The sequence below is a fragment of the Amphiura filiformis genome, chromosome 9, assembly GCF_039555335.1.
Source record: "Amphiura filiformis chromosome 9, Afil_fr2py, whole genome shotgun sequence".
In the NCBI taxonomy this organism is placed as follows: domain Eukaryota; kingdom Metazoa; phylum Echinodermata; class Ophiuroidea; order Amphilepidida; family Amphiuridae; genus Amphiura; species Amphiura filiformis.
In genome coordinates this window covers 13,548,626-13,562,106 of record NC_092636.1, presented here as the reverse complement: position 1 = coordinate 13,562,106, position 13,481 = coordinate 13,548,626, and the positions used below count along the sequence as shown (strand labels likewise).

Below are 13,481 nucleotides of genomic sequence, written 5' to 3'. Positions count from 1 at the left end.
ATGGAGCAAACTGCAACTTTTAAATTGAGGTCTTAAAATCGAGCTAAAAGATTCAGATATTGGCTGCTTTTTCCAATTCTGACATTTCTTTCTTTGGTAAGGATATACAGGGGGTCAACATAACTGGTACCTTAATGTTTTGGCTTACTGTATATATAACAACCATAATATACTGCGCCAATAAAGTATCCTTACACTTGGAAAAATAATCACAATTTCAAAACTAAACAATATTGGGGTAATTTTTTTTTAAAGATGCGCTATTTAATGTGACCTCAAGAAGTAAAGTTACAAGCAATTGAATAGACGAAGGTCCCGTTTTAAAAGTGTCAAACCGGCCTATACAAGGCGCAAAAAGATTCCAACAAGCCGCAACAAAGAGACAAAACAGTTTCTTCAATGAAGCGTTATTTAAAGCAGTTTTTATTTCAGTTTTTTACTTCTCTGTACTTTTCATAACTTTCATTTTATTTGCCAGTTCTTTTGTTTCAGTTTTCTTTTGTTCCTTTTGTTTTAAATTAAAGCCAAACGCATTAATCAGCCATTCACCACTCTCAAACCTGATGTCTAGTCTGTGGAGTTTTGAATAGGCCAGTTTGTCACTTTTAAAACTGAACCTTCGTCTAATCAAATGCTTGTAACTTTGCTTCTTGAAGTCACATTGGATTCAATAATGTGCAGGATTAGATGTGCATCTATTAAAAAAACAAATTTACCCCAATATTGTTCTGTTTGGAAATTGTGATTATTTATCCAAGTGTAAGGATACTTTAATGGCGCAGTATAGAATCTATATTAGAATGAATACACTCATGACCTAATGGTTCTTAATAAATTCACTATAACAAGAAGTTACATTATTTTAGGCCAGTATTTTCTATTATTCCCTGGTACTATGCCCTATATTTTTGTAGCTTATACCACGATACTACCGAATACCATGATGGTTCAGCTATTGTGCGGAAACGCTCTCGTTAATTCTAAACCGCACATAGAGTTGATATTTTACATCTAGCTCTGAAATTAATGATGGTTTTTAGTTGAATTTGGTAATCTAGAAAAATGGATTAATTCGTCTGCCGCATCACTTAGTGACATATTTGCAAAATACGCATTTCTAGAAAATCGAATTTGAAAATGTTGCGATTTTTATTTGTTGCATACTCTTGATTAAAATATTATTATCATTGTCGATTAAAACCTGGTTAAAAGTAATGTAAATATACCATTTGCAATGTAATTCACTTATCACTATCAGAGCATAACTTATTCTGCAAAAAAATTGATAAAATACGTCACTATGTGAAAAGGACTAATGACAATTTCGCCATTCAAATGACAAATACGTCGTGCAAATACATCACTATGTGAAACGTTTGGGCAAATACCTCACTATGTGAAAAGGACAAAACTACCATTTTACAGTACAATGACGAAATGTCTCGAAAATACGTCGCACAAATACGTCACTATCTAAAACGGCAAATTCTTCCAATTGCAGATACGGCATAATGGGTTTGCGCAGTATAGATGATTGGCAAATACGTCGTTATGTGATATAGACATTTGAAGGTTTTCTAAATACGACAAAATTGAACTAATATCTTACAACTTTGAGGCACAGTTTTTGTGTGAATGTAAGAAGAGAACATAACTATTTAATGATCCAATTTTCTCAAAAATGTCGAATACGTCACTATGTGATAAGACCGAAGAATTGAGCTTCATGTACGCACTGTATTATAATTTAACATCGACATATTATTATAATACGTTCCAGGTGGTGAATGACGTGCACTCTCTATATTCAGTAAATTTCCATCGTCAACCGTGTAATTGAATGGGATTATTTTGAAATTTTAAAACGCTTGAAATATCACAAACAAATAGGCCTATGTTAATAAATAATATAAATACAAGCTAAAACCGTTGGGATTCGATAATGAACCCCACAAAACTAACCAAGTATATGGAAAATGCCATACGGCCGGGCGGTTTTACAAGTTGCCGGCTCTATCATGCCACTCGCCGCCTGATACGTTTCAGCTACGGTGACACCAAGTGACGTCACGCTGGACAATTTTCACTCACTGTGATAGGAGGTTCGTGGGTGTGAATGCAACAGAGCAAAAAAATCTGCAATCAATTTTACCTTGATTTGCTTATGCGGCCCATACACGATCAATTCGATTTATCAATATGGGTGACCCTATGTGCAGGACTGGATACAAAATATTGAAGAGTTGAATATCTAATCTAGTTTGATTTTTTAAATTTTCGTGTGTATAGTGCACAATGGTAGATTTTGGCTCTTGTAGCTATGGTTTTTGATGTTGATCAATCAAATTGATCGTGTATGGCCGCATTGAATACGGCACCTGTCGCATCTAATATCAATTGGAAAATAACAGAGGTGTCATCAAAGTTGGAATAAAATTATATAATAACATCGACAGATGTATGATGAAGCAGTCTAACTCCAAGGACACATTAGGTCGCAGTGCGATTTATATTAAACGCGAACAAAACATACCTGCTAAAATGAGAAAATATATTATTGGTTGGATGCGGTGCCTATTGTTAATGTGGTATTTCTTACCCGGTAAGTACAGGTACTTTTATTCTTTCATATCGTGATATATCATGATATATTAGGATATATTAGGTATACAGTATTTTTTTGTTTTTTGGTTCTACATAAAGTTTTACAGAGGAGTATATATAGGCTACTCTTGATCAGTTTATTTACTTATTCATTCAATTTCTAGGATTGACAAAATGTTGACCTTGATCTTTATTAATTTTTGGAACTTTTGAATACTTTATTTATTTATTTTATAATTGGCAAAAACACACCAAAAGAGTAACAAAGCAAAGGTAGCTCAAATAGCTTACGACACGTAACTCAAATACAGACACCTACAAATACATACAAATCCATAAAAAATAATTGAGGGAGAATTATGTGTACACACTAAAAATATAGGCATACATGTGCTTAATACGTCAAACATGATGCAGTATTATGAAGCTTTAAAGCCATAATGTCCGATCTTTATAATAATGCGATCAAGCTGATGTCGATCAAAATAAAAATTCAGCTTCATATATGCCATAAAGGTTCCAGAGATATGGCCATTTTATCCCAGGGGCCACTTGTATTTCGAGTTGCGTACAAAATAATAATGTAAAAAGGTGGGGTTTTCCACGGCCGGGCGCGATACGCGAGTATCTCGTTTAGGCTTTCAAGAACAGCAAGAATGTGTGGGAGAATGGTACCTTAATCGCACAAATGTTACTCGGAAAGGGTATAGGGTGAATCTTAAAAAAATATATGAAATTTAGATTCTTTAATGCGCTACCCTCTCATTTGGTATATTATGGTTAAAAAAAATCACATGAAAAAATGTTTGTGTGTGAAGACAATGTGATTTTTGAGGTGAATCTTTTTCTCTTTGTTTTCAATTTTAAAAAGTCAGATCATGGAGAAAAAAGACTGTCACATATTTTTGACATGACAAATTCATGGATATCTGTAAGAATAAAGTTAAAGATTCGTCAAAGAAACACACAAAATCCTTGTTGGGGGAGTGTAGTTTTTAACACATTTTTAACACATTTACTTTTATTCCTGTTACTTGTTTGAATTATTCACTACTATATATATATTCAGTTCATCACTAACATGACTAACAAAGGCTTGCACACCTGAAACCAATTATTGATCTAATAAGTAAAGTTCTTTCCATCCTGACAAAAATGATTTTATGAGCTGGAAGTTAGTGTTCTACTATATTTCAAAAGGCAGCACTCTCCATATAACTGCCGAGAAAATCTAGCATATACAACAATACCTCATTTAATAATAATAATAATAATAATAACAGCACTTAATATAGCGCTTTTCCAACCTGATCAAAGCACTTTACAAAGATACAAAATATATACAAAAACATATAATATCTGAAAAAGGCTTAAAATCAGCAACAATCAGTACAAGTGAGTTTTTAGGTTACTCTTGAGTGGGGGAAACTCTGATGTTTAAAGGGATGTTGTTCCACAGTTTGGGTCCTTGTACACTGAAAGACCTATCACCAATTAATCGGTTGCTCATGGGGACAGCTAGACGAGTTGTGTCTAACGCCGAGCGTAAACCCTCTCTGGTTGGGATATAGATCGTCAAACAATCAGGTAGATTGGTGGCAGATCATTCAGTGACTTGTAGATGTATGTTAGGATTTTGAACATGATGCGTTTTTCGATGGGTAGCCAGTGGAGGGAGTCAAGAAGCTCGGCTGACGAGTGGCAGCCTAATTACCAAAAACGACTCATTTTCCGCCAGTGACTGTAGACCATTGATTTTATGCTAATGCTGTTACGTAAGTAGTGCATGATATCATTTTTGCATGTGTTGTCTGAAAGACAAAGGTACAGTGTTTATGTGATCATAAAGAAATGTCATGAAAATATCCATATATGGGGTTACAAGTCAACTCTTATTACATACTCCCCGACCCTCGTACAAGACCAAGTGATGAGAAAGTCGCGTTTTTGTTTTTACAAATGCGATCACATTTTTAAATGGAAACCAATACCTTTTCCCATTATAAGCTAACGATAATTTTAACGATAATTAATGGGTATGAGTATGACTATGAAGATTAATATTTGCTGTGCATTTACATAATAAAATGCCACAAATTATACCTTTTACCGTTATACATGTATATTAACATACTGATTAGGGAAATAGTATAATCTGATGACTATTAACATACCGTCCTATGAAATATTCTCAAGTTACCATGGTTACAGACATTTAGTTGGCTTGTGGATTCGGTATTGGATTAGTGTCCTCAATGAAGATTCGACTCGGCTTAAGGGGTGGGGTATGAACGTATGGACAGTATTTTTTGTGGGACATGAGAGCACGTCAGACATATTGAATTGCATTCTGAATGCGAAGAATGTACTTCTGATATCAAATAATTTGAATTTGCGATATAATACACATTTTATGGCAAATGATTAAAAACTGACATTTTCGATATTTAACAGTCCTCGAAGTAAACTTAGTCAATCTAATGACATGTACTTAAAGTGTATGTAGCTGGGATGAAACGCCGACGACCAATTAAAATATTTTAACCTTTCGTATTGAAGATATGGATTTGCCCCCAAAACACCAAAAAACAAATTAGGTCATTTTAAGTCAATAAATCAAGCAAGTTTTCAAAGTATAGTATCTATTGATTTAGATAATGAAAATCGGGGTTTTTTTTGGCTGCTTCGACCAACAACATCGTGTACCCAAAATAAGATCCGCTCAATGACAAGAAATTACAAATACAAGTTGTGTTTACTGATTCCAGGTATTAGTAAACCTTATCACATGTACATGAAGATTGCTGATTGGACTAATGAAGCGTTTGTATAATGAGCTTAATCAGGTTAGTACCCCTATGTGACGTGAAACGTATAACCTTGATTAAGGCTGATATAATGTAAGGTCTTGAACATATTTGTTTTTCAAAGGAACAATTGCCAGTCCACCACGAGGAGACCATTATAACTTAACCAAGGAGCTGCTAGCAGACTATGGTCCGACATCACCAAGACCTGTAGTGAATTCTAGCACTCAAATTGAAGTCATTCTTGATCTAATCGTTCAGCAGGTCATCGATTTGGTAAGACAGACTTTTATTAATATGAAATGTTGGTCTTTTTACATGATTGTTTTTAGAACGACTCAATATTTAAAAAGCAGTGATTAAAATGACCAATAGTTTCTCAGCTTTGCTGAAGATATGGGTGCCTAGACCATTGACTTAAAAGAACCAAATATTCCTACAAAGTAAAGAATTCGTTTCTTCTTTAATACCCTTTAATACCCTTCTAGAGATCTAGTGGCACTTGTTATTTGCTAAGTCTTATACCCTTACGTGGTATTGAATTAACATTCAATAGATTGCCTAAAGTACACGGTAATTAAATATGACTACAATTTACCATCGACATTAATCTTTCGCTCATGGGCACATTTTATATATAATATAAATTGCTTTTAACGAGCAATGGCTTTTACCTGAATTATGTGATACATTTCGGTACAATGCGTAGTGGTATCTATTATATGGGGATTCATCAGCCACTCATTGCTAATGTTTGGAATTTAAGTATTTGACAAATTAAGTTAAAACCATTATTGTAACAATCCTATAAGATAGATTTGTATTTTCATTTACACAAAATGTTAGTTTTCCTTGTCAGATATATCCCCTTTTAATTTTGAACGGAACAAATGAGGTCAAACAAAGAAAATCGCTATGTAATTTCCTCACCACTGTCGCAATTTGTGCAACTCCATCGACCGTAACTGAGGTCGGTCCTTTTGATGTGTTATGACAATAAGTCCGCACACCATGTACGTACAGTGTTATAAACATCGCGTATGTTCGACTAATATTTCGATCACATGAATTAAACGATGGGACACGTGGCTTTATTAAAAATATCGTATATTTAAGTATGTTAGTTTATTAATGTACATTTTATACAATTGTGTACAAATCAGAATTTGACAAAACTTGAGGGTGTCGACCTCATCAAAATGTTAAAATACTGCTTTAGTAGACCCGCACTATATCGGTTGTTCTGCACCAAATATAGACCCTTTTCACCATATCACGTCATGATCAAGGGGGTATGTGTGACACCCGAAATTTGAACATTGTGGGATTTTGATAAAGGAAGTAATAATACACACGAACATAATTTTGAACACGAGACATTATTTGTCGTCTGTTTCTTTGAGCCAATGAGGTAAAGAGCTTTTTGTTGCGCTGGGAAAAGCGCGCTACCTCATTGGTCAAATACCAATCGCTCGTCGCTCAGCGATGGAGAATGAGTTCAGCTTATATTGCACTTCCATTACAAAATTTAAAGGCCCCATTCAGCCGTTTCTCCTCTTCAATACAAATATGTGAAAACTTATAAAGGTTTTAGCAATAGGAAACATTCTTTGTGAAGAACCTCGTGATTTGGTGATGACAATACGTAATAATGTCTGGATTTTTTGTATCAGTCATCATCTGCCATTTACATTTAGTGAACTGCATCGCGAAGATTCATTTTCTCAGCACACATATCCTTAATCTAATAAACCAAACTCTACACCCGGGGGATGATGTTATTTGCGAAGCAATGTCAGCGGAACGCGGCGGAAATACCCCACCTGAAATAATGCACGATGGGATAGGGAAAAGGTTTATATCGGTACCATTTATTTAATACTTGAATGTTATTAAAAACATGTTCACGAATTCTTAAATTAATTGTCGTATGGATTTCATTGCAGAACGAAAGAGAGCAAACTTTGAAAATGAGTGGATTTTTTAGTATGGTGAGTATTAATTTAAAATCAGTAAGTATTTGTCATGAAATGGTTTGGAAAATATATCTATATTATTAGTTTATTTATTCAGTTATCTAGATATTCATTTATTGTTTATTCAGATATGGCATGATGATTTTCTGACTTGGAGCACAAGCGAATATCCCGATATTTCACACTTAATCATTCCAACTGCCGGAATTTGGCGACCAGATATTCATTTGTATGAAAAGTAAGTTTTTCACGTCCCGTCCCCTTCATTTGAAAAATTCGGTCGATTCATAATACGATGCGCCGGGGGAAGAGGTCAAAATAAGCAGTGCATAATGAAAATGTCGACATCAAAAGCCCGCGTAATACGAATACAACACAGGAACACAATACCGTTGTGTTTAAATATCAATATAACGATGTTACACGCGAATCGCAGCAATGGAGCTATTTTCAACATTATTATTACACTCGCGTGAAAATTCAATGGTGGCTGGAACGGCGATGTCGATCCTGAAAGTCAAAAATTGGACTAGCAAGAGCAACCTCTGGCGGCGCATCATATTGTGAATCGCCAGAATTGGATGCAACAAAGCCAGAATTAAAAGTTATTACTCTCTGATAAAAGAAGCAAGCAAAGCCTTCAATGCTTACCACTGGCCAAATTGGGAAAGCATGCCATCAAATATGTAGACCTACATCTTAATGCATTTCACTGTGTACTATATATAATAATAAGCTGTACCACTTTGACTGTTAATATGTTCAACGACGCTTCGACCAACAAGTAATACAACGCAAGACACAATAGGGCAGATAGGGCTCCCAAAACGTTTTTGATGTGGCCTCAAATTTCTTGTAAAAATAAGGTGCGACCCACATAATACAAATGTTGCTATTTAAGTGTGTACCTATTTATTTGCGTGAGAATATGAAAGTGGACCCATATTTATACCAATTTTCAAAGAACATTAAACCTTTTTATACCAGAATTTTGCCAAAATTTCGCAAAAGTTTTATAAAATTTTAAAAGAATTTTGAAATTGGGGCATTTTTCACAAATTAAATTTCCCCTTTTATAATGACCTAGAAAAGGTCAATTATTGTCTTTTTATTCATTTGATTAATTTTTGGTTCTTTTCAGTAAGCTAATATCGAAAATAAATTATATGAGCCATAAAGATAATACAAAACAAAAGTCATTTAAATGACAAAGAAACGGCCGGGCAGACTGACGCATAATATATTGATAGAGCAAAACTGGTGGGGATCGAACCAGTGCTCTCGTGATTCTAATTATTTACCTCGTCACTGGAGCTACTGTGAGATACTGATGTAATGGCTTTAGAGCTCTGAAATATTGAGTGTACCATCTCCACCGGTTCTGATTTCTTGACATGTTTTTGTGATTTATTATTCGGAGACCAGTGTCCAGAATTAATAAAGGACAATTAGCTACATCCGCTGATGACGGAGAAGAGTTTCACCATTTACCACGAAACGATTCTTTGAAAGTGACAATTCAATGACCACACTTTTATCCAATCAGATGGCAGTTATCTATATTTGAAGTATTTAATAGTATAATGACTTTTGAGTATGCTATTTTAATTGTATCCACAGCGTTGAAAAAGACTTTGAAAGTTTAAAAGACGTTGGCGCTATTGTCTATCCCGATGGTACTTTGTACTGGTCCACTCCAATCATATTGCACACGTCTTGTCGCATCGACGCCCGGCTCTTTCCCTTTGATACTCAATATTGTACTTTAAGATTTGGATCTTGGTCTTACAACATAAAGGCATTGAATCTAGTCGGTTCACCCTCATCAAAAAAATCAGATTTCAACAAATATTTTGTTGAAAATGGAATATGGAAATTGGTGGATGTGACAATTGAACGCATTCTTAATGATTATGGTGATGATCAAGGGTGAGTTAGGCGATTAGGTGACGAATAAGCCCTGCTCTACGGGAGAATAGACTAGCCAAGTAGGGTCAATCCGGGTTAAAGACGCTAAGTGACCGTAAATATTTTGCAAATTGTTTGTGAAAAAAGACAATTTTATATTAATTTAGTCAAAATTAATCCACTTCGGGCAAAAAATAACTGATTTTAATTTCATACAGCTTTGATTTTGTTAAATATCCCCAAAGCCCAACATTTGGGTTAATCTGGCCCGTAGAACAGGGTTTTTTCGTCTTCTAATATAGATAGATTTGTTAGGCACCAGAAACAAATATGTTCGATCTTTTGATCGACCGTCGATGCTGCTTCGATGCTTGTTATTAATAAACTATCAACTAATTAATCAGAATTAATGTTAAATTTATATTGGACAATATTCCTAGAGGCACAAATTACTATTATTTTTATCACAATTAACAATAGTAAATTAATTGATTTCATAAATAATAAGGATCGACCAAGCATCGATGGTCGATCAAAAGATCGAACTAATTTGTTTCTATTGCCTTAATAAACCACGCATGATATCCATCACTCGACCATCAGTGTCATCAAGTCGTCTTCCACAAACAAGTATAAAAGAATAGTTTGTCAGGTTTCCTTTACCTAACATGGTGAAAAAGACAAATGCCGATTGAATCATAATACAATATGCGACGTTACCAATGTAACGAAACAATCTACGCATTACACACTATTATGTTTTCTCGCTTATCTATGATTTTTCAATTTTATATCAAATTGGATCGATTGAGCCCATATTTATTGGTCGAGCTATGGGTTTTTAAAACTCATGGCGAGACCAACTAATATTGGACGTAAATTATCCAATTTTATCATTATTAGGCCTATGTGTTGGATCCAATATTTTCACACACTTGGATTCATCAAAACATAATAATGTGCAATGTCGGAGGTTCCTCCTGTGCAATCCAAAATGTGACCGTTGACCTTTCTGTCAATAACTCCGGCACGGTACCTCACAAATGGGTAAAACTATACATTTTTTCGAATCCTTATGAGCCCGGAGAGGTCTAACAACATTTGAGCAATCTTGAGTTTTGACCTCTGTATGAACATTAACAGTCGGCAACTCAAAACAACCAATGGTGACTGAGGACCAGTAAACATATTTTTGAAATCGGTGGACTTGAGAAGCGATATTCAACAAAACTTTGGACACCAAGAAAGCTAGAACGGGAAAAGCCGGACTAATCACATTTTGTATTTGTTTACCCTTATTCAGATTATATGGATTATATCCAGAGCTTATATTCACCGTGGTTCTGAAACGCCGCCCTATGTTTCACATATTGAGTTTCATCCTTCCATGTGCGCTACTGTCAATTTTGAATTTGTTGGCTTTCATTTTGCCAACTGCCTCTGGTGAAAAGGTGTCCCTTGGTATCACTAATCTACTTGCTGTGGTGCTCTTTCAGCAGCTTATAGGAGACACTCTTCCACCGTCATCGGAAAGTATGCCGATAATAAGTAAGTATCATTGCATGACACTAGACACGTGACACCCATGGGCGCAGACATATTAGCATTATGGAATGTGACACCGAGCACAGCGGGTGGTCTTCCAATGTATTTGAATAGGAAGAATTCCTCCTTTGATACAAAATAAGTTACATGTCGCAAGTTAACATAAATATTTTTCCGTAGATAGATGTTTTTGAAATTAATGAAATTTTTTAATAATGAGCCAATTATTAACCCTTTCACTTTTCAAAATCCCAAATAGGTTATTACTTCGCTCCAATGATTCTGCTTGGATGTTTATCCATCGTTTCTGGTGTAGTGGTGTCGGCATTATATCATCAAGACAATGTCAAATCAGTTCCTGAATGGCTTCGAAAAATCTTCAGGCTGTCCTCGTCAGCAAAATCTCCTACCAAAGGGCATCGTGAAGATGGCACCGATGCGTCAACGCCACTAAATGTAAATAATCGTGAATTTTTGAATAAGAAAAAGTGTTCTTGTAACACGGTTCCTCACGGCCATGAGATTCCGCTTGTGGAGTATCCGGATGGCCATGCCAAAAGAGTTTGTGAAAAGGAATACTTACGAGATCAACTTGACGACGACAATAATGAATGGCAAAAAATGGCCAGTAAAGTGGAAAATATATTGCTGGTGATAGCTTGCGTGTTGACTGTCAGCGCCATTACAGTGACAATGGCGTTATTTATAACAACTAATTAAATCAATATTAAGAATGACTGTGTGACACCGTTTATCGGTAGATATCTGACTTATGACAGACCATCACCATATGCTAATTAGGGTCAGGGGTTACGGGGGTTAGGGATAGGGTTAGGGTTCGGGTAAGGGTTAGTAACCCCTGACCCTAATTAACATATGGTGATGGTCTGGGTTTTTTTATCTACCCGTTTATCAGTCTAGTATAAGCAGGCAACACGGAATCGATATTTCCTCTATTGTTTAAACCATGCATACCTTTCAATTAAATAATTCGCTCACTTAGCGAAAGAATGACACAAAATACATTATCAACATTTCCATAAAATAAGCCACACAATTGAACATTTCAGACAAGGAAGTAGAACAAATGCACATTGTTTTCCTGTCGTAATTTTAAATTGGTCAAACTAATAATACATTTCGAAATATTTATACATATCTTAGTAAATTTTCGATTTTTAAAGCCACAGCTGAAACTATGCCAAACAAGCTATTCAGTCACAAACCTTCCCAATATAATATTATTTTATGTTTGTTTACGTTGGGTTTTTCTAGGCTGGTGGTTTTGGGATTTTTCCTGGAAGGTGCATTTGCGTAAGAAGCCAGATTCCTTTTGTCAGTGCTTGTTGGTTGGGTAGGATGGTATTATTGAAAGTCTCCTTGGAGTCAGAGAGGGGTCGAAATCCGCTTAGATACGGACAATTCTATGGTTCAAGCCACCCTACTGAATAACGTCACCATGGATGTAGGCAAAGAATTTTCCAAACTCTTAGACACTCATTTCCCTACGGATTCACCACTGAGTAAATTGTCAACAGAAACACAGTCAGACTGAGCTATTCGTGCACTGAAAACTTCTCCAGCATAATCAACTCCCGCAACAAAAAAAATCCTTGGCGATCCAAGCAAAGGCACATAAATAAAACATTTGTGCCACTGCCCCAAGAAAGCAAAACCGAACTGCCCGCATTACCAGAAACATCATCTATAAGGCAACTGTAAGCGCTGGAAACGAGCCTAAGAGTACATCGGTAGGAAACCACACCCATTCTTTTAGATTTAAATCCAAAGCAAATTCGACCTACCTATCTAAGCACATATGGCGGCTTAAACATAAAGTCATCACAGACTTTAACATAAAATGATCCGTAATTTAGCGGGCAGCGCCTTATAGGCAGGTACTGTACATCCCATAAAATAATACTGCAATTTCCGATCAGAACATATGTTACCTGGGATAATACAAACAAAATAAGCCCAGAGGCCACCTCGATTTTTTCCTTAAAGGCCCATTCAGTGATTTTGGTACTTTCGTCATTGTCATAAATGTGTTAACATAGCCTGTAAATGGTTCAGCCGAAAGCCATGTGTTTAAGACAAAAATAAGGAATTTATATGGATCTGTAATTTAGATACTGACAGTATCTAAATTAGCTACATGTATTTGAATGGGGCTTCAACTTCGTCAATACTGCAGTTTTCTGCCAAATTTTTCATTTAAAAAATACCAAATGACAATTTGAATGACTTATCCTTAACTTTTAAGCAGTTTATGAACAATTTAAATTTTTTTACACTTCCGCTGGAATCACTGAATGGGTCTTTAAATCCAAGATGTCGCCTAAAATCACCAAGTGTACAAGAAATCATTATAAAAAAATGTGTTGACATCATTATGTCAAGCAAATGCCACAATCATTGACAATATTCGCCTAAAATGTATCCAGATGTAAGCAAAATACACAAACTTATCACCTTGAAATATTCAAAATGGCTGTTATTTGTACTGCACATGTTAAAAATCATTTAAAAAACACATTTTGATATCTTTTGTGATAGAAATTACAACTTTAAACTTGCTTATATATTTAAAATATATAAGCAAAAAAATTGACTGATAAATTTCAGTCAATGTCTCATC

The 13,481-nt window shown here is 35.2% G+C and overlaps 1 protein-coding gene across 2 annotated transcripts; it reads left to right on the top strand.

The window, feature by feature from the left end:
- Positions 1–1,782: 1,782 nt before the first annotated feature.
- On the top strand, positions 1,783–12,521 carry LOC140160651 (neuronal acetylcholine receptor subunit alpha-7-like). Of its 2 annotated transcripts, XM_072183918.1 has the most exons (7): positions 1,783–2,602; positions 5,536–5,687; positions 7,358–7,402; positions 7,516–7,625; positions 9,008–9,316; positions 10,599–10,843; positions 11,100–12,521. In XM_072183918.1, exons 1-7 carry the CDS (start codon positions 2,461–2,463, stop codon positions 11,558–11,560), a joined length of 1,464 nt encoding a protein of 487 aa, XP_072040019.1. In that variant the 5' UTR covers positions 1,783–2,460; the 3' UTR covers positions 11,561–12,521. The 2 variants fall into 2 exon arrangements, with proteins under 2 accessions (XP_072040019.1, XP_072040020.1); XM_072183919.1 differs by lacking the exon at positions 9,008–9,316.
- The last annotated feature ends 960 nt before the right edge of the window (positions 12,522–13,481 follow it).

Bases quoted from the DNA above. Each gene is read 5' to 3' on its own strand.
- LOC140160651 (XM_072183918.1), top strand. From the start codon at position 2,461: ATGATGAAGCAGTCTAACTCCAAGGACACATTAGGTCGCAGTGCGATT. The intron at 2,603-5,535 runs GTAAGTACAGGT...TGTTTTTCAAAG, and splicing joins AATGTGGTATTTCTTACCCG to GAACAATTGCCAGTCCACCA. The intron at 7,626-9,007 runs GTAAGTTTTTCA...TTGTATCCACAG, and splicing joins GATATTCATTTGTATGAAAA to CGTTGAAAAAGACTTTGAAA.